Source organism: Symphalangus syndactylus, chromosome 20, assembly GCF_028878055.3.
Source record: "Symphalangus syndactylus isolate Jambi chromosome 20, NHGRI_mSymSyn1-v2.1_pri, whole genome shotgun sequence".
Taxonomy (NCBI): Eukaryota; Metazoa; Chordata; class Mammalia; order Primates; family Hylobatidae; genus Symphalangus; species Symphalangus syndactylus.
In genome coordinates, this window is record NC_072442.2 from 38,132,717 (window position 1) to 38,152,949 (window position 20,233).

A 20,233-nucleotide genomic window follows, 5' to 3' on the forward strand; every position below is an offset into this window, starting at 1 on the left:
ATAGCTACCAAAATAATAAAATATTTAGGAATAAATTTAACCAAAGAGGTGAAAGATCTGTACTCTGAAAATAAGACATTGATGAAAGAATCTGAAGAAGACACAAAGACATGGAAAGATATTTCATGCTCATGGATTGGAAGAATTACTATTGCTAAAATGTGCATACTACTCAAAGCCATCTATAGATTCAGTGCAACCCCTGGAAGCAGATAACCTGCAGCATCTCCCCTCCCTCCATTCTGGAGGGCTCCACAGAGCAAAAGGGTGTAAGATGCATTTGTCTTAATGATGGCTATGGAGAGATGGTTTGTGGAGAAAAATGAACTGAAAATCAAAACATTTGGGATCAGAGTGTACCTCCACATGACTCTGTGTCACCTTTGGCCAAGACTTCTTTGTGGTTTCAGTTTCACCACAGGTAAAGGCACCAAATCTTTGAACTAGAAAGTTCCAAATTTCCTTTTAAAGCGATCTTCCTATGGGTTTGAGCACTGTCGGACAGATAGGCCCTCTGGGATGAGACGGGTTTTGTGTACACGTTCCCGTATTTATTAATTTTATGAGACAGGGTCTTGCTCTGTCACCGCGGCTGGAGTGCAGTGGTGTGATCTTGGCTTACTGCAGCCTCAACCTCTCTAGCTCAAGTGATCCTCCCACCTCAGCCTTCCGAGCAGTTGGGACTAGAGGCACGCACCACCACGCCCAGCTAATTTTAAAATATTTTCTGTAGAGGTGAGGTCTTGCTATGTTACCCAGGCTGGTCTTGAACTCCTGGGTTCAAGTGATCCTCCCACCACCGCCTCCCAGAGTGCTGGGATTACAGGGGCGAGCTTCCCCCGCCCCCCGCACCCAGCCTCCACCACTCTCGTATTCTGTATCTTATTCCCCTGGGCGCCTCCAGCCTGGGATTGCGCCTCTGGGATTCAAACCAGGACTCAAGTATCTGAGGTTCTTCCTTAATCTCCAGATGTCCCAGCAGTCCCCTTTCTCTGACAAAGTCTCCCTTTCCACGCGGGATCCTTTCCACCCCCAGCTCCAGCTCCCCGCAGTGACTCCGCGGGGTTAGCAGCCTTTGTCAGGCCTGAAATGGGCGCCTGGGTAGGACAGGGAGCCAGGTGGGACTCGCAAGGCCGCTCCGCTCCGGGAAGTAGTGCAGGCGCGCGCCCTGGTGGAAAATCGCGGAGCTGCAGGCTCCGTTCCGGCTCCGACCCCGAGGCCGAAGGCCTTCCAGGTCACCTGGGAGTCTCCGCCCAATGGGGCGGCCCTGGCCAGAAGCGGAGGAGGTGGCACCCAGGACCGAGCTGGGGTCTTGGAGGGAGAGAGGGTGAGGGGAATACAGTACTGGGGTTGAGAGAAGCGTTGGACAGAAGAGGGTCGGGTATCTGGACATGCGCAGGGCCGCTGGACTCTTGGGGTAGCGAGGGGGACGGTCCCACGACTGCTCCGAAGGGCCGGGACTCCCAGTGGGGGCGGGGCCCTCGGAGTGCCCGCCTGCGAACTCCCAAGCCTGGAGCCTGGGGAGAGGGTGGGCACCTCCGTTCCCGCACACCCGTGCATGGTGTGTGCGCCGAGCGTCCAAGAGCCACGGCAGTGTCTTCCCTGCGCGTCTTTTACACGTGTCGGGGTAGGCGGCTCCTCGGGGCTGAGCCGTGGCCAGGGTTATGGAGAGGCCTGCCTCTCCCCAGATGGCATCGTCGAGCCCTGACTCCCCATGTTCCTGCGACTGCTTTGTTTCCGTGCCCCCGGCCTCAGCCATCCCGGCTGTGATCTTTGCCAAGAACTCGGACCGACCCCGCGACGAGGTGCAGGAGGTGGTGTTTGTCCCCGCAGGCACTCACACTCCTGGGAGCCGGCTCCAGGTGGGTTAGACTTTACGGGGTGCTGGGAGGTGTGGCAGATCTCTGCATTCTTTTAAGACCTTCTTCCCTGCTCCCCACACCTGGGAGGCTGCCAGAAGTAGTGGAAGAGCATAAGCTTTAGGTCTACCAACCTGGACCTGAGCCCATTATGTAGCCTCAGTCTACCTCAGTTTCCTCTTCTGTAAAATGGGAATGAGACCTTCCTCAAAGGGATCTATAAGGTGACTGGCAGAGTGCCAGCACTCGAGGGGCCGCCCCTCTATGAGTGGACGCTTCCTTTCTCCTCCCTCACCTCTAGTGCACCTACATTGAAGTGGAACAGGTGTCGAAGACGCAGGCTGTGATTCTGAGCCGTCCTTCTTGGCTATGGGGGGCTGAGATGGGCGCCAACGAGCATGGTGTCTGCATTGGCAACGAGGCTGTGTGGACGAAGGAGCCAGTTGGGGAGGGGGAAGCCCTGCTGGGCATGGACCTACTCAGGTGCAGACCCTGCCCTTCCTCATCTGCCTGACACACCAGAAATCTGGGGGCTGAATTTTGACCTGGGCCCATCCATCCCTCCCCCAGCCTGGTTCACAGGGGCCTCCTCCTCTCTGCAGACTTTGCCCTTGTGCCTTCGTGAGGAAGGCTGCAGCAGCAGCCACCTTTGAGCCTCTCCTGGCCCAGAAATAGAGCAGTGGTTATTTATTTATTTTCAGTTGAAATCTCACGTAGAGTCCCGATTTATAAAACCAGTAATAGTGAATGGAGCAGCTCTGGGTGGAGAGAGGTTGGGGGCTCAAGACACTTCTCTCTCTGAAACTGTGTTTCAGGCCTTTTCATGGAACCCTCAAAGCATAGCACATGGAACCAGGGCACTGAAAGCCACTGGCATAATTGCGTTTGATACGATCAGTACCAGCAGATTTGCTGTGTGACTTGGGCCTGTCACCAAACCTCTCTGGCCCTCTTCTGTCCCCTGGAGCTTCTGCCACCAGCAATTGATCCCTCTGTCACCCTTCTGTCCCTTGGCCCTCTCTCTTGCCAGGCTGGCTTTGGAACGGAGCAGCTCTGCCCAGGAGGCCTTGCATGTGATCACAGGGTTACTGGAGCGCTATGGGCAAGGGGGCAGCTGCCTGGAGGACCCTGCGCCATTCTCCTACCATAGCACCTTCCTGCTGGCTGACCGCACTGAGGCATGGGTGCTGGAGACAGCTGGGAGGCTCTGGGCTGCACAGAGGATCCAGGGTGAGGTGTTCCCTTTCTGCCAGCTTTGGGAAGTGGGAGAGATGGTAGGGGCGGGGAGGGGCCCGATCCAGGTGCAAGCCTGTTGGGACATCCAGGGAGATGGGAGATGAGCCCACTTGGGAATTCTCCTCCCCTTCACTTGGTTAAGTCTTGCTTGTGCTATAGCCTGTTGCTTCCTCTGGGAAGCCTTCCTGGACTTCCCTGGGTGGTCAGGTTTCCTGCTTATATGCAAGCAGGTACTTCTTTTTCATCGCATTCAACACAGTTGCATGCTTACATTTATCTCTGCGATTATTTTGTCTGCCTCCCCCATCACACCGTAGGCTCCATGAGGGTAGGTCGTTCTCTTCTCCACCATGTTCTCAGCACCTCGCCCAGTGCCTGGCATAGAATAGATGCTCGATGGTAAATGAACCGCTCCCCCATCTCCTCCACAGAGGGGGCCCGCAACATCTCCAACCAGCTGAGCATTGGCAAGGACATCTCGGCCCAACACCCGGAGCTGCAGAAGCATGCCCAGGCCAAGGGCTGGTGGGATGGGCAGGGCGCCTTTGACTTTGCTCAGGTCTTCTCCCTGACCCAGCAGCCTGTGCGCATGGAGGCTGCCAAGGCCCGCTTCCGGGCAGGTGGGGAGCTGCTGCGGCAACGGCAAGGTTAGTAAGTGGTGGAGGGGGCTGGGGGCCAGGAGGGCCACAGCAGTGCCAGCCACTCTCCCCTCCCACAGCTTCCCCCCTACTCCTTGGCAGGGGGCATCACGGCAGAGGTGATGATGGGCATCCTCAGGGACAAGGAGAGTGGTATCTGTATGGACTCGGGAGGCTTTTGCACCACGGCCAGCATGGTGTCTGTCCTGCCCCAGGATCCCACGCAGCCCTGCGTGCACTTTCTTACCGCCACGCCAGACCCATCCAGGTGGGAAGAATGAGGGTGGGGAAGGCTGGGGAGAAGAGAGGATCTGATATATCTCCGCCCTTCCATCTGTGCCCCTTCTAGGTCTGTGTTCAAACCTTTCATCTTCGGGGCGGGGGTGACCCAGGCCCCCCAGGTGCTGTCCCCCACTTTTGGAGCACAGGACCCTGTTCGGACCCTGCCCCGATTCCAGACGCAGGTAGATCGTCGGCATACCCTCTACCGTGGACACCAGGCAGCCCTGGGGCTGATGGAGAGTGATCAGGTATCCCCCAGGGAGTAGGGGCTACCCTGAGGGGATGACAGACCTCCCCCACTCCCAGTGGGACTCTGGAAATATGAGGCAACCTGGGAGTGGAAGAGATTTCAGAGCTGGGGAGAGGAGTTCCTCCCTTAAAAGCCAGCAACTGCCTTTGGGGAATGTCGGGGGGGGTCTCTCCTTTCTCCTGCTTGTGTGAGGTGGCACACAGTCCCCCCTTCACCTGGTGGGAAGCCTGTCCTGGACAGACTCATCTCAGCTTTCCCTTGGGGCAGGATCGGGGGCAGCAGCTCCAGCAGAAACAGCGGGATTTGGAGCAGGAAGGCCTCAAGGCCACACAGGGGCTGCTGGCCGGCGAATGGACCCCACCTCTCCGGGAGCTGGGCAGCCTCTTCCAGGCCTTCGTGAAGAGGGAGAGCCAGGTTTACGCGTAAGCTTCATAGCTTCTGCTGGCCTGGGGTGGGCCCAGGACCCCTGGGGCCAACTGCCCTGAGTGGTGGTGAAGTTGGAGCAATCCCTTCACGCTCCTTGGCCATGTTCTGAGCGGCCAGTTTGGCCTTTGCCTTAATAAATGTGCTTTATTTTCTCTTCAGTGAACTTTATCCCAGGACCAGTGGGGGTGGGAGAGCCAAGTGAGGCCCAAAGGCAGCTGTGGGCTGGCTGCAGGGCCTGTGGTTGTGTACTCATTCCTATGAGTGCGTGAGTGATGGGGACTAGGTAGGAGGACAGGGAGGGGACAGGAGCTGGCTGCTCTTGGGGATGACTAGGACCACAGCTTCTTGGTCCTTGGCTTGGACCGGGGAAGGGCACTATGTAGGGGTGGCAGTGAGATGGCATCTTCCATGAGGTAGTGCCCGCTTCCTGCCCACATGGGAGCCAGGAAGCCAGCGGGGGGCCTGAGGCATGCCTGCCCTGTGGGTAGCTCCCGAAAGATTCCAAACTCGCTCTTTAGAATCAGGTGGCTCACTGGGCTCTGTATGTTGTTTCCTGGAGCTTTCACTGGTTGCTTCCCCTGAGATACCCCAAGTGACATGAAAAGCATATTCAGGGCCTAGAGACACTTTACTGGGGATGGGCTCCTGTCACAGGTCAGAGGTCTGAGAAGGGGGGCAGGCCCCACTCCTCTCCACTAGTAGAGAAAGGTTGACAGAGAATCATTTCTTGCTTCTCTTGGCCGTAGTTTTGGTTGTGCTGGGGGCCTCAGCCACAGAGGCCTTGGGGGCTGTGGCTGCTCGTGCCCCCTTCCTTCCCCAGAGAGAGCTTTGGTGGCCCCTGGGGATCAGACTGCATGGTTTCTTGGTGGGAGAGGAGGCCTGGGGTGAGGAGACGGCCTCAGGGACTGTCTCCTCCCCTTGCCCAGGAGTGGCAGAAGGGCTGCTGTCCCCAGCCATGGGCACCCCAGGTAGCAGCGGCAGGTCGGTGAGGGTGGGCTGCATCTCCGTCCTCAGCAGGTGCTTTGTCAGGTCCGCCTGTTGCCGGTGCTCCCTGTGCCTGCTCAGCTCCTGCTCCAGCTCCTTGAGGAAGCCTGTGAGGGGCCAGGGGGTGGAGGGTACAGGGTGGGTGGAGCCTTGGGCTCAGCAGGAGGGTCCTTGGGCTCAGGGAAGTCTCTGGCTGGCCCCTTGTCCCTCGTAGGAAGGAGCCTGAGGCTGGGGCCCGGTACTGACACCTGGCTCTGGCCCAGATGTTGATCTGCACTTGGGGCTCCCCTCCCCAGACGCCACTGCCATCTTAGCTTCCCTCATGTCCCACAGGGCAGAGGTGGGCTCTGGGGAGGCTGAAAGTCTTGGAAAGCAGGGTCACCTCGTTCTGAGCAGAATGGGCCACTCAGCTCTGGGAACTCCTCATCGCTTGAGGCTTCATCCTCCTCGTCCGAAATCCAGCGCTCCATCACAGGCTGCCCATCCAGGTCCAGGAGAAGTGGCAGGGCTTCTGTCACCAGCTCGCTGCAAAGCAGAAGGAGCAGAGGTTACCCAGGAGGGCACCCTGGCATGGAAGATGCAAAGACATGCACCACAGCACCCACGCCCGGAGGGGTGGTGGCTCATGAGCTAGGTAGGAGGTGGGGGAGAAGGTGTCATGGACAGTGACCCCAGGTTTGCAGGCTGAGGCGGGCCTGGGCTGAGTTAGCAGGTAGAGCTCAGCCATGACCTTTCTTCCCACCCTCTACTCCTTACCGGTAGCCATCCTGGTTGGTGCAGCTGTTTCCAGACAGGTTGAGGATGAGAAGGCTCTGGGGTAACTCATCTGCACACAGCAAAGAGAGAGGAAATGGGGTTCTCACTTGATCTTAGCCAAAAGGCCATGAAGCGATGGGAATGGGGTTCTCATACCCACTTTCTAGTCCAAAGCCAGTACCTCTAGGCACAACCCCTTGAACTCCCTGAGGATGAAATGTGGACCTGTGGGGGCGTGGCTAATAGAAGCACAGGCAGATGGGTGCAGAGGGGAGGGCAGGCCCCACAGGGGATGTGTTTGGTAAGTGAGGGCAAGTGGGTTCCTACCCAGCTTCAACGTTTCTATCAGGTTCTCAGAAAGGTCCAGAAACTGGAGGCATGGGAGGTCGAGGAGGTTTTCCACCTGCCTGATTTGGTTTCCTGCCAGAGACAGGAAGCTGTAGGGGAAGGAAGGGGTACAGAGGCAGAGCTGAATCATGGAACAGCTGGAGGAAAAGAGGAGGGTACCTGACACCGGGGCCCCTGGGCTAGGCAGCTGATGACCAGTAGGGACACATGGCCTTCTGGGGTGAGGGAGTAGATCTAGGCTTGCTGGTCCTTGACTGACAAGGACCCAGGCTTGGAGAAATCCGAACCAGTTCTTTGGGGTATGGCTAGGTTCCCCCGACCCCTCCTCCCCTGCCTGAGCCCTGGCACCACATACCGCAAGGAGGGGATGCAAGCCAGGTTCTCAATTTGCTGGATCTTATTCTGCAAGAAGAAACCGAAGTGGGGAAACCAAGCTGAGATCAGATGCGCCGGGGGCCCTTTACGGGGACAAAGCCCCAAGACCATGTCTACTCCTGCAGCTGGAGATCTGGCACTTTGGGAATGATCACCCCACTCCTTGAACAGGTTGCCACTACCTTAAGAAAGATGACTTTCTTTCTCCATGTGGATGGTTAAGGGTGTAAACCTGGGGTATCTAAACCTGACTAAGTGTACTCTTCTGATTCCGCAACCAAAGAGTGACCTGGGAATCAGAAAAGGAAACCAAGAAGCCACCAGGAAAATGGAAAGGGCCTTGGTGGTGGCTTGCATACACAGAGAGAACAATGAGCATACAGGAACTTGATGCGTAAAGTTTCTATGGGGAAAGTTGAAGCGAGCTGGGAATATTCAACCAGGGGAAGGCTGAAGATCAACTAACCACCACCACCACCACCACCACCACCAAACAGCCTTCAAGTAGGATCTGAATGATGTAGAGGAATCTTCATAGTTTCCTCTTCTTCAAAACAGGAAATGGGCTGGAGCTATTTAACCTGAAAGATTTAGAGTAGATGCCAAGAAGAACTTCTGGATCAAGAGAAGTGCCTAAAGAACAGTGGAGGGAGCACAGGTCATGTTCAGGATCTATTTTGAGGGAATTAGTCTTTCAATTCAGGACCCTATGTCATTCATCTGGGAATGGTTTAAATGAAGGTTTGCCTGCCTGAACACCAGGGAATGGGCAAGATGACCTGGTTGGCTCCTTTCAGATGAGACAGATTAGGTCCACAGGGGTCAAGGGGAGGAGAAGGGTGGAGAAAGAAGTTACCCCTTGCAGATAGAGACTGTGAAGATTCTGGAGGCCTTCTAAGTTCCTGATAGTAGTAATCCCCTCCCGGTCCAGGCGGACAGTCTGCAGTTCATCAAGAGTGTGAAACCTGGGAGAAGAGTCAGTAAGGGTGGAGTTAGAGCACCACTCATGTGGTCTCTTAGCAGGGAGGATAGGAGAGAGGGAGGAGGGAAGGGGTTTCAAGGAGGGGTAGTTGGCTGAGTGATTTTAATCAGATGTAAGAAACATCTTGACATCTTGAGGTGGTGTCTAGATCATGAAACTGGCTTGACTTGCAGACTTGTATCTCTATCGTTAGCACTGGGAAGGGTGAGAGAGAGGAGTAAGGGCCCCCTGGGAAATTGGGGGATGGCAGCTTATGGTTCCTGGAGAGATTCAGAGGCAAGAGAAGCCCTCCTCTGGCCAGCTTGGATGGTGGAGGCAGGGGTGGGACAGAGATAAGACACTGCAGAAAGATCCTTCCTCACCTTCCTTTTGAGTGGTTCATGGAGGAAAAAGCACTTGTTCCATCCACCCATTCATTCATTCCACAACATTGCTGAGTGCCTACTAGGGACAAATGACAGTCTATGCCCACCACTATTAAAGAAGCAGGGCAGGCTGGCCATGGTAGCTTACCCTGTACTCCCAGCACTTTGGGAGGCTGAGGCAGGAGGACTGCTTGAGCCCAGGAGGTCGAGGCTGCAGTGTGCCATGATTATGCCACTGCACTTCAGCCTGGGTGACAGAGCAAGACCCTATGTCATTTAAAAAAAAAAAAAAAAAAAGAGGCTGGGCAAGGTGGCTCATGCCTGTAATCCCAGCACTTTGGGAGGTCAAGGCAGGCGGATTGCCTGAGGTCAGGAGTTCAAGACCAGCCTGGCTAACATGATGAAACCCCATCTCTACTGAAAATACAAAAAAAAAATAGCTGGGTGTGGTGGCGCACACCTGTAGTCCCAGCTACTCGGGAGGCTGAGGCTGGAGAATCGCGTCAACCTGGGCGGCAGACATTGCAGTGAGCCAAGATCACGCCACTGCACTCCAGCCTGCGCAACAGAGTGAGACTCCATCTCAAAACAAAAAAAAATAAAAAAAAAAGAGGAGGAAGGCCAAACATCTATGACAAGTGGATAACAGAGCCAAGTACAGGGGAAAGGAAGAAGGAGGTGAAGGAAGAGGAAGAAGGGGAAGAAGGAGAAAGAATAAAGAAGAGGAAGAAGAAAAGAAAGAAAGAAAGAAAGAAAGAAAGAAAGAAAGAAAGAAAGAAAGAAAGAGGAAGGCAGGCAGGCAGGCAGGCAGGCCAAACATCTATGACAAGTGGATAACAGAAGCAAGTACAGGGGACAAAGGGTGTACATAGGCTGTGCACTAAGTTCAGAGTAGGAGGAATCGGAATGCTTCCTAGAGGAGGTGACAGATGAGTAGGCATTAGCCATGAAGGTAGGAGGATATGGGGAGAAGGCATTTCAAGAAGAAGGAATATTATGTGCTAATTCAGCCCTTCAGAAACTCCAATATGCCCATGTGGATTCTAATTCAGTAGATCGGGCAGAGGGGCTGAGATTCTCCGCTTCTAACAAGCCCCCTGTGATGCCAATGTTGCTGCCCTACCCCTGCACCCCCTCCCGCTCACACATACTCTCAGTAGTAAGGTACTAAGGTGTGAGTACACAGTGTGGGAAATTGTACACTTGTGGAGAGTGGCCAGAAATAAGGCTGAAAAGCAGAAGTCAACTCATGCTTAGGCATTGGGATTTTATTTGGGAGGAAGTTTCTATCAGTGAGTGCCTGATTAGATTTGTTATTTAAAAGGATCACTTTGGCTACTCAGGAGGCTGAAGTAGGAAGATTGTTTGAGGAGTTCAAGACCAGTCTGGCCAACAGAGCAAGACCCCATCTCTAAAAAAGTAATTAAAAATACTTTACTTTTTGTTTGTTTGTTTTAGAAATAGGGTCTCACCCTGTTGCCCAGGCTGGCATGCAATGGCATGATCATAGCTTACTGCAGCTACAGGTACCTGGGTTCAAGTGATCCTCCTGCCTCAGCCTCTCAAGTACCTAGGACTACAGGTGTGCACCACCATGCTCAGCTAGTTTATTTTTATTTTTAGAGATAGGATTCTGTCTCTATTGCCCAGGCTGGTCTCAAACTCCTGGGCTCAAGCGATCCTCCTGCCTCAGCCTCCCAAAGTGCTGGGTGTATAGGAGAGAGGTGAGCACGGCCTTATCTAAGACAGTTGAGTGAGGATGGTGAAAAAGAAATGGAATTATTTTTAAGAAGGGAAAATCAACTGGGCATTACCACTGATTGGATGTGTGGAGTAAGTAAGGAGAGAGACAAAGATCAGTTGACAAATCAGTACACCTCAGGGACCTGGTCATCCTGAGTGTTTCAGCCTTCTAGCACCCCTTTTCTCCCCCATGCACTCACATCTTCTCTGACAGTTCCTCATCTTCAGGGAAAGTCAAGTTCCGCTTAGTGATAAGGGCTTCAGTGATGCAGACGCCCCCTTCCTCTGGACCCTGGGCTGACTTCGCTGTGAAAAGACGAATCCAACTGTGACATTTCCTCACTCTTGGAGGCCTTACCCCACTGTTTTCCAACTGCTCTACACACCGTCCCACCTCCCTACTCACCTCCAGACATGATCTAAAATAAAAGGCTGCTGGTCTGAGGCGGGAGAGGAACGAAAAGGAGCCTAGCAGCCTGGGCGGCCCCTAAGGATGGCAGAACTCAGGATGGCAGGAGGAGAGAGAAACTCAGAGACTTGGGAGAGAAGGAAAAGGGGTCGATTCAGAGAAAATTGCTGGGGTGAGGTCGAAGGCAATAGTAAATTGATGTGAAGGGTCTGGAGTTTGAGGGGTGTGGAGGGGCTTTGCTGGCAGCAAGCTGGGGCGTTGTGGGCAGGAATGGTTGAAAAAGGAGCAGTTCCTAAGAAGCCGGAGTCGTTGCTAAGAGACTGGACGCTGAGTGGGGAGGTAAAGGCGGGCTACGTTGGCCCGGCTTAGCGCATGCGTGTTACAGCTACAGCTGGCGGGTACGCCCACTGCTTCCGGCCCCGGGGTTCGCTACCCCACAATCCTTAGCTCTTTCCGTTTCCACTCGGCTTCCGTCCATTCTTCCGGTGAAGATGGCTGCGGCCGTGGCGGGGATGATGCGAGGGGGTTTCCTGCCCCAGGCGGGTAAGGAGTGGCCCAGGTCCTCACGGCGTGGCTTGCCGCCGCTCTCTAGTCCTCATCTGCCCTCCTCTACTACTGATTCTTCCCATAATCTCTGACTCCAGCTAGATCGCTGGCCTCCTTACCCCGTCCGGTTCCTTGTGACTCCAGACTGGTAATCACAGCAACAACGTCCAGCTGTTGCCTGTTTTCAGCGTTTCTTTTGCCTGGACCACTCCTCGCCCAGACCTTTGCATTATGTCTCCATCTTAATGTCTCAGCCTAAATGTCACCTCAGGTCTTCCCTGGACTCCTTAGCCCCGTCGCTATCTGTAATTTTGCATTTGTTTAGTTGCTTGTTTCCTCTATTAAACTCCGCAAGGGCAGAACCATGTTCATTCAGCATAGCCAGCAGTGGCATGGTGCTTGATGTTAGTAAGCGTGCAGTAAATATTTGTTTAATGAATGGATTTGAGCACTTAATATAGGCCAGGCACTGTGATAACTATTTTTATATGTGTTAGCTCATTTAAATCTTTTAAATCATTTAAATCTAAAGCACCCTGTGAGAAAGACATTCGCATCTCCTCTTTACAGACGCAGCAACTGAAGTTCAGACCAGTTGGGTGGCCAAGGTCACAGCTAGTAATTGGTGGAAGAAAGATTAAAATCCAGTTTCGGCTGGGTGCGGTGGCTCACGCTTGTAATCCCAAGCACTTTGGGAGGCTAAGGCGGAGGGATCACCTGAGGTCAAGAGTTTGAGACCAGCCTGGCCAACATGGCGAAACCCCAACTCTACTAAAAATACAAAAATGAGCCGGGCATGGTGGCGCGTGCCTGTAGTCCCAGCTATTCAGGAGGCTGAGGCGTGAGAATCGCTTACACCCTGGAGGCAGAGGTTGCAGTGAGCTGAAATCGCGTTGCTGCACTCCAGCTTGGGCGACAGCGCGAGACTCCATCTCAAAAAAAAAAAAAAAAATCCAGTTTAATTTGATCCCAAAGCCTGCCTGCAGTCTTAACAGTTAGGTTTTGTGGCTGCTGGCAAAAGACCTCTTACCCCAGCAAATATCCATACTCTCTGACTGTTAGAGCCGCCTTCTATCTGGACCTTTTTCTGAGGTCACATCCCAGTCTTGGGAATGACTGAAAGTGGGAAGTTCTAGTCTTGGCCCTTGTGTTGAGGATGAAGGGGTCACTTTGTCTCAGGGCTTTTGAGTGCCTCCCTTGTTTTCTGTGGGGTGCTCTGTAGCATTACCTGTAAACAGGAAGAGAGGAGGAAAGAGAAACTTGTCTGAGAGCTGTAAGAATGGTGTAACATTTTTTCTCCTCTTCAAATCATAGGAGAGGGTGTCAGCGCAGCGGTTAGAGCAGTGGTTTTCAAACTTTAGCATGCGTCAGCATCACCAGGAGGGCTTGTTAAAACACTATTTGTTACCAGCCTTGGTAACATAGTGAAACCTGGTCTCTACAAAACAAAACAAACAAAAAACACTATTTGCTAGGCTCCACCCCGGAGTTGCTGCTTCAGTAGGTCTAGGCAGGGCCTGAGAATTTATATTTATTTTTCTTTCTTTTTTTTTTTTTTTTTTGAGACAGTCTTGCTCTGTCACCCAGGCCGGAGTGCCGGAGTGCAATGGCACATTCTCTGCTCACTGCAACCCCTGCCTCTTGGGTTCAAGCAATTCTCATGGCTCAGCCACCGGAGTAGCTGGGACTATAGGTGTGTGCCACCACACCCGGCTAATTTTTGTAGTTTAGTTAAGAGATGGGGTTTCACCATGTTGGACAGGTTGGTCTTGAATTCCTGACCTCAAGTGAGCTGCCCACCTTGGCCTCCCAAAGTGTTGGGATTACAGGCGTTAGCCACCACACCCAGCAAAATTTCTATTTCTAACAAGCTCTCAAATGATGCTGATGTTGCTGGTTGGGGTGGAGGTGGGGCATACCTTGACAGCCACTAGATTAGACCGGGTTTGGCATATTATGGCAGGGCCAGTCACTGTGTTTTATAAAATTCTGTTGGTACATAGCTTCTGCTGTCTCTTTACATATTGTCTGTGGCTGCTTTTTTCAGAGTTGAGTGTTAGAGACGGATTACATGGGCCCCGAACTGAAAATATTTACTATTTGACCATTTTAAGAAAAAGTGTATTCAACCTTATCCCCTTTTCCTTTCTTTCTTTTTTTTTTTTCCTGAGACGGAGTCTCACTCTGTGCCCAGGCTGGAGTGCAGTGGCATGATCTCAGCTCACTGCAACCTCCACCTCCCGGGTTCAAGCGATTCTCCTGCCTCAGCCTCTCAAGTAGCTGGGATTACAGGTATACACCACCATGCCTGGCTAATTTTTGTATTTTTAGTAGAGATGAGGTTTCACTGTGTTGGCCAGGCTGGTCTCAAACTCCTGACCTCAAGTGATCTCGCCTGCTTTGGCCTACCAAAGTGCTGGGATTACAGGTGTCAGCCACTGCACCTGGCCCCCCTTTTCTTAATGTGTTCAAAATATTTTCTCCTTTGTTCTCATATTTTTCTCGCATTTCTGCACATTAAGAAGAGCTGGAGAAATGGGAGCCTCAAGAGATTAAGTAATTGACCTCAGGTCACTTATTGAAAGGGAAGAGAAGCTTTGGAAATTCAGGACTTTTGGCAGACAATTCCTTATCCCACTCTTGTGCTGAGTCTAGCTCTGTGAGCTGTGCTTTTCTCTGCTAGAGGGTGTGTTTTTTCTCCATCTGGGATAAACTAGGGCCTCCAAGAGGTTGCATCTAACCATGTTGCTATATCCCCTCCCAGGCCGGCTGCCTACCCTCCAGACTGTCCGCTATGGCTCCAAGGCTGTTACCCGCCACCGTCGTGTGATGCACTTTCAGCGGCAGAAACTGATGGCTGTGACTGAATATATCCCCCCGAAACCAGCCATCCACCCATCATGCCTGCCATCTCCTCCCAGGCCCCCACAGGAGGTAAGGAGGAGTTTGGATACATGTCACTTGGTGGTGAGATGGTGGATTAAAGTAATCTTGTCTCTGGCCATAGTGAAGTAGGACACTCACCCATTGTCACTCATGTCATTATTTCAGTTTGACTGCCTGATCCAGATACTGTAAGATGAAATCCGCACTTGATTCTATATTGGCTTTTGGGCTCTAGATTGGGCGGGCCTCCTGAATTTCCTTCTTGTCTCCAAAAATGTGTGTGTGAGAGCTACCCTAGCAGGTGGGGTTGGGGAGAGTATCTCTCCAATCTTTTTTTTTTTTTTTTTTTTGAGATGGAGTTCGTTCTTATTGCCCAAGCTGGAGTGCAATGGCGCAATCTTGGCTCACTGCAACCTCCGCCTCCCAGGTTTAAGTGATTCTTCTGCCTCAGCCTCCTGAGTAGCTGGGATTACAGGCGTGCGCCACCACACCTGGCTAATTTTTGCATTTTTAGTAGAGATGGGGTTTCACCATGTTAGCCAGGATGGTCTTGATCTCCTGACCTTGTGATCTGCCTGCCTCGGCCTCCCAATGTGCTGGGATTACAGGCATGAGCCACCCCACCCGGCCATTTTTTTTTACTTTCTTTCTTTTTTTTTTTTTTTTTTTTTTGTGAGACAGAGTCTCATTCTGTCACCCAGGCTGGAATGCAGTGGGATATTCTTGGCTCATTGCAACCTCTGCCTCCTGGGTTCAAGCGATTCTCTGCCTCAGCCTCATGAATAACTGGGATTATAGGTGCATGCCACCATGCTCAGCTAATTTTTTTTTTTTTTTTTTTTTTGAGACAGAGTCTCGCTCTGTCACCCAGGCTGGAGTTCAGTGGCGCAATCTCGGCTCACTGCAAGTACCGCCTCCCGGGTTCACGCCATTCTCCTGCCTCAGCCTCTCCGAGTAGCTGGGACTACAGGCGCCCGCCACCACGCCCGGCTAATTTTTTATATTTTTTAGTAGAGACGGGGTTTCACCGTGGTCTCGATCTCCTGACCTCCTGATTCGCCCGCCTCGGCCTCCCAAAGTGCTGGGATTACAAGCGTGAGCCACCGCGCCCGGCCTAATTTTTTGTATTTTTAGTAGAGACGGGGTTTCTCTGTGTTGGCCAGGCTGGTCTCGAACTCCTGACCTCAAGCAATCTGTCCGCGTTGGCCTCCCAAAGTGCTGGGATTACAGGCATGAGCCACCGCACCCAGCCAAATTTTTCAATTTTAAACTAACACTGCAAAAGAGTTATATTTATGATTGGCAAAATAATTCAACGTAAGTATGGTGTCAGATTGATAATTGAAGTAGTTTTAGCAATATTATTGTCAAGCACTGTTGACTGGGGCAGACTGCAGGCCTGTTTTCGGGGGAGTGGAACTGAGCATTCTCAGGTTTGAAAAACACTGCTAAAGACTGCAATTATCTAAGGTGAAAGTGAAAAGGTTAGAGGAGTGGGAGATGTTACATGTCTCTGAGAGTCAGAGGCCCAATTATCCTACTTGTTCCCTAATCTTTTGCACATTTGGACATCACTGGAAGCCCTAGAACCTATCACAGAGGGAGCAAGGTTGCCAGGAGAAGTGACAGCTGATATACCCTTGGTCATTGCTTTCCAACTTCAGGAGACAGGCCTCATCAGGCTTCTCCGCCGGGAGATAGCAGCAGTTTTCCAGGACAACCGAATGATAGCCGTTTGCCAGAACGTGGCTCTAAGCGCAGAGGACAAGCTTCTTATGCGACACCAGCTGCGGAAACACAAGATCCTGATGAAGGTCTTCCCCAACCAGGTAGGGAGCAGGCCCCTTGGCATGGATTGCCCATCTTCCCCCGACCCCCACCGGACTCAGACCTCACCATCTGCTCCCCAGTGATAATACTTCTTACTCCTCCTCTCCATGAATCACCCTCTAATCTGGTGTCTAACCTATGATTAGGGGCTGAGAAGACCCTTGGGTTGCACCCTCAGCCTAATGTGGCCCATGACCCATGAGGTGGCTCTTCCTCCCACTTGTCCCCGATAAGCCATTTTTTCCTGCTGTCCCAGGTCCTGAAGCCCTTCCTGGAGGATTCCAAGTACCAAAATCTGCTGCCCCTTTTTGTGGGGCACAACATGCTGCTGGTCAGTGAAGAGCCCAAGGTCAAGGAGATGGTACGGATCTTAAGGACTGTGCCATTCCTGCCGCTGCTAGGTGAGCAAGCACCCCTGCCAGTTAGGGGTGGGGTGAAGAGGGGCCTGCTGCCATCTGCTAGGCTTGTCTTGGTAAAACCGTGAATGTTCTTGGAGAGACCATCCTTTCACGGATGGGGCCTGAGTCAATAGCACATTTATTGAGGGCCGACTATCACTCCCACACCTGTGTTGTCTCATTACCCCAGGTCACTTCTGCACTGGAGGGAAGACTAGGAAAGGCAGACATGGAGCAGGGAGAGAAAATTCAGATACCCTGAGTCTAACAGTGGGGTAGTAGGTGCTGAAACCCTCACAGATGAAGATATTTAAAACAAGTAGCCCAAGTAAAGGGTGCCGAGGGTCAGTGACCAGTGTTTCCCAGACTCCCCTGATGCTGACTCATTTAAGGAGCAGAGAATACTGCACATATCCCTTGGAAATCCAGATTTCATAGGTCTCTGTAGGGAGGGGACGGGACAGGAATCTGATTTTTTTTTTTTTTTTTGATTTGAGATGGAGTCTCAGTCTATCACCCAGGCTGGAGTGCAGTGGCGCAGTCTCAGCTCACCGCAACCTCTGTCTCCTGGGTTCAAGCAATTCTCCTGCCTCAGCCTCCCGAGTAGCTGGGATTACAGGCACCTGCCACCATGCCCAGCTAATCTTTTTTTTTTTTGCATTTTTAGTAGAGATGGGGTTTCACTGTGTTGGCCAGGCTGGTCTCGAACTCCTGACCTCAGATGATCCGCCACCTCTGCCTCCCAAAGTGCTGGGGTTACAGGCATGAGCCACTGCTCCCAGCAAATCTGTGATTTTAATACCCCCTCAACACTCCGTGATATGTATTCAATTTTTTAATTGTAAAATACACATAAAATTTACCATCTTAACCATTTTAAATGTACAGTTCAGTGTTAAGTACATTCATAATGCTATACAACATCACCACCATCCATCTCCAGAACGTTTTATCTTCTAACAGTGAAACTCGACACCCATTAAACAGTAGTTCCCCGTTACTTCCCTCCATTCCATGATTCAGGGCCTCACTCCCATTGCCCAGGCTGGAGTGCAGTGGTCCGGTCATGGCTCACAGCAGCCTGGACCTCCTTGGCTTAATCCATCCTCCCACCTTAACTTCCTAAGTAGCTGGGAATATAGGTGCGTGCCACCATGTCCAGCTAATTTTTGTATTTTTTGTATTTGTATTCACCATGTTGCCCAGGCTGGTCTTGAACTGCTAGGCTCAAGCCATTATCCCACCTTGGCCTCCTGAAGTGTTGGGATTACAGGCGTTAGCCACTGCACTCAGCCTGATTCTTTGGTTTTTTGAGATGGAGTTTCGCTCTTGTTGCCCAGGCTAGAGTGCAATGGCGCGATCTCAGCTCACTGCAACCTCTGCCTCCCGGATTTAAGCGATTCTCTCACCTCAGCCTCCCAAGTAGCTGGGATTATAGGCGCTCACCACCATGCCTGGCTAATTTTTGTATTTTTAGTAGAGATGGGGTTTCACCATGTTGGCCAGGCTGGTCTCAAACTCCTGACCTCAGGTGATCCACCCACGTTGGTCTCCCAAAGTGCTGGGATTATAGGCTTGAGCCACCGTACCCGACCTCATCCTGATTCTTTTTTTTTTTTTTTTTTTTTTGAGACGAAGTTTCGCTCTTGTCACCCAGGCTGGAGTGCAATGGCACGATCTCAGCTTACTGTAACCTCTGCCTCCTGGGTTCAGACGATTCTCCTGCCTCAGCCTCCCGAGTGGCTGGGATTACAGGCGCTCGCCATCACGCCTGGCTAATTTTTGTATTTTTAGTAGAGACGGGGATTTCTCCATGTTGGCCAGGCTGGTCTCGAACTCCTGACCTCAGGTGATCTGCCTGCCTCGACCTCCTAAAGTGCTGGGATTACAGGCAAGAGCCACCACACCTGGCCGCCTGATTCTTATTTACAAGGAAGTTTAGGAAACACTGACTTAATGGGGTCAGGGCCAGGTGGATATATTAAGAGTTTTCTGAGGGAAGAGTGAAGAAGTAGGGATCGATCCCAAGCAGAGTGGGTGTGGTGTGGGGCACAGTGGAACCCAGGTCCTGGGGAAGGCAGGATTTTGAGAAGGGCAATGGAGAGCAAGTTCCTAGGGTCAAAACAGTGTTTTCAGAGAAGAAAGGCATCTGCAAGGAGCCCAACTGACCCTGTCCTGTGTTCTTCCAGGTGGCTGCATTGATGACACCATCCTCAGCAGGCAGGGCTTTATCAACTACTCCAAGCTCCCCAGCCTGCCCCTGGTGCAGGGGGAGCTTGTAGGAGGCCTCACCCGCCTCACAGCCCAGACCCACTCCCTGCTCCAGCACCAGCCCCTCCAGCTGACCACCCTGTTGGACCAGTACATCAGAGAGCAACGCGAGAGGGATTCTGTCATGTCGGCCAATGGGAAGCCAGATCCTGACCCTGTTCCGGACTCGTAGCCAGCCTGTTTAGCCAGCCCTGCGCATAAATACACTGCCCTATTGGCTGTGCTCTCCTCCATGGGAGATGTGGAAGAACTTGCGGTCGGGGAGTGTGTTTGTCACTTGGTTTTCACTAATAATGATATTGTCAGGTATCGGGCCACTCGGAGATGCAGAGGATTCCATTTCAGATGTCAGTCACCGGCTTCGTCCTTAGTTTTCCCAGCTTGGGACCTGATAGGAGCAAAGTCTCTCTCCATTCTCCAGGTCCAAGGCAGAGATCCTGAAAAGATAAGGCTATTATCCCCTGCCTCCTTGGTCACTGCCTCTTGCTGCACGGGGCTCCTGAGCCCACCCCCTTGGGGCACAACCTGTCACTGCCACAGTAGCTCAACCAAGCAGTTGTGCTGAGAATGGCACCTGGTGAGAGGCTGCTGTGTGCCAGGCTTTGTGCTGAGTGCTGTACATGTATTAGTTCCTTCACTCCTGAGCACCTTGTACCCATTTCACAGAGAAGGAGCAGAGAAATTAAGTGGCTTGCTCAAGGTCATGCAGTTAGTAAGTGGCAGAACAGGGACTTGAACCAAACCCTCTGCTCTGAAGACCGCGTCCCGAATTTCTACACTAGAGCTTCCTCATCAGGTTACCCAGAAGTGGGTCCCATCCACCATCCAGATGTGCTTGGATGTTAGTTCTCCACCCTCGAGGTGTACGCTGTGGAAAGTTTGGGAACACTGCTTTATAATAAAATGAAATACATTCTACTTTATTTTGTGGTTTACACGGTTATCCTCCCTTACTCTCAGGGGCTTCTCTGTCATCTGACTTTCCTCACTCTCGCTTCCCTTCCTAGGAAAATCCTCTTCTCCTATACCTGTTCCCACAAATGGCATCCCGCACATGCTTGCCCTGTTAAAGGCAGCTGACAGCTGTACCCACTAGCTAAAGTGTCTCTGGTGGTTCTGGACAAAAGGCCTGCGGGAAAACTAGGATTCTCTATTAATGGAGAATTCTGAGAGCTCTAGGGTAGGAGGCCTCATGCAAGTCTTCGTGAACCAGAAATTCCTAATAAGGGAGATGGGATGCTTAACTCAGAGTCCACCATCATCCTTGATTGGAGCACATTCTGGGCGGATGCAGGGGTGACCCGGGGAAGGTGGCTGTTCAACATTCCTTCTCGGACTTGAAGTAATGCCACCGCTTCCTTAGTCTTGGACAGGCACTGTCTGCAGTGGATGTCCCCCTGCAGGGATGATCTGCAGCAGCTTTTTTGTGGCCTGGCCGAGGACCAGCTTCCCACAGTGCCTCGCCCTGTGCTGTATGCCCAGGGATGTTCAATCACTGGGAAGTGGCTTAAAAGGCCCTTGAGGCTCCTGGATGCCAGAGCTTGTCTGGTCAGTGCTGCCCAGTGCTCCTGTCCCTCCCAGAACCCTGCCAGGTGCTAACAACACCCTCCTCCTGGGGTGGCTGGAGCGGTGCTGAGGCTCTGAATAAA

The 20,233-nt window shown here is 52.3% G+C and overlaps 3 protein-coding genes across 8 annotated transcripts; 2 read left to right on the plus strand and 1 right to left on the minus strand.

Annotated features, from left to right (window-relative positions):
* The first annotated feature begins 1,230 nt into the window (after positions 1-1,230).
* On the plus strand, positions 1,231-4,843 carry SCRN2 (secernin 2). 3 transcript variants are annotated; one of them, XM_055257333.2, is made up of 8 exons: positions 1,231-1,327; positions 1,689-1,862; positions 2,161-2,342; positions 2,890-3,089; positions 3,527-3,742; positions 3,836-4,001; positions 4,083-4,263; positions 4,533-4,843. In XM_055257333.2, the coding sequence occupies exons 2-8, from the start codon at positions 1,689-1,691 to the stop codon at positions 4,689-4,691; spliced, it is 1,278 nt and encodes a 425-aa protein (XP_055113308.1). In that variant the 5' UTR covers positions 1,231-1,327; the 3' UTR covers positions 4,692-4,843. The 3 variants fall into 3 exon arrangements, with proteins under 3 accessions (XP_055113308.1, XP_055113307.1, XP_055113309.1); XM_055257332.2 differs by having other exon boundaries at positions 1,237-1,862; XM_055257334.2 differs by having other exon boundaries at positions 1,252-1,862; positions 3,814-4,001; positions 4,533-4,675.
* A 361-nt stretch (positions 4,844-5,204) lies between these two features.
* LRRC46 (leucine rich repeat containing 46) lies at positions 5,205-11,111 on the minus strand. Of its 2 annotated transcripts, XM_055257351.2 has the most exons (9): positions 10,651-11,111; positions 10,445-10,550; positions 8,650-8,748; positions 8,011-8,119; positions 7,135-7,181; positions 6,759-6,868; positions 6,432-6,501; positions 6,058-6,200; positions 5,205-5,782 (listed from the first exon to the last, which is right to left on the minus strand). In XM_055257351.2, exons 1-9 carry the CDS (start codon positions 10,658-10,660, stop codon positions 5,412-5,414), a joined length of 1,065 nt encoding a protein of 354 aa, XP_055113326.2. In that variant the 5' UTR covers positions 10,661-11,111; the 3' UTR covers positions 5,205-5,411. The 2 variants fall into 2 exon arrangements, with proteins under 2 accessions (XP_055113326.2, XP_055113327.2); XM_055257352.2 differs by lacking the exon at positions 8,650-8,748.
* Positions 11,062-19,507, plus strand: MRPL10 (mitochondrial ribosomal protein L10). Of its 3 annotated transcripts, none has more exons than XM_055257347.2 (5): positions 11,062-11,196; positions 13,964-14,133; positions 15,750-15,914; positions 16,172-16,316; positions 18,503-19,507. In XM_055257347.2, the coding sequence occupies exons 1-5, from the start codon at positions 11,145-11,147 to the stop codon at positions 18,754-18,756; spliced, it is 786 nt and encodes a 261-aa protein (XP_055113322.1). In that variant the 5' UTR covers positions 11,062-11,144; the 3' UTR covers positions 18,757-19,507. The 3 variants fall into 3 exon arrangements, with proteins under 3 accessions (XP_055113322.1, XP_055113323.1, XP_055113321.2); XM_055257348.2 differs by lacking the exon at positions 11,062-11,196 and adding an exon at positions 11,207-11,347; XM_055257346.2 differs by lacking the exon at positions 11,062-11,196 and adding an exon at positions 13,393-13,491.
* Positions 19,508-20,233: the final 726 nt, after the last annotated feature.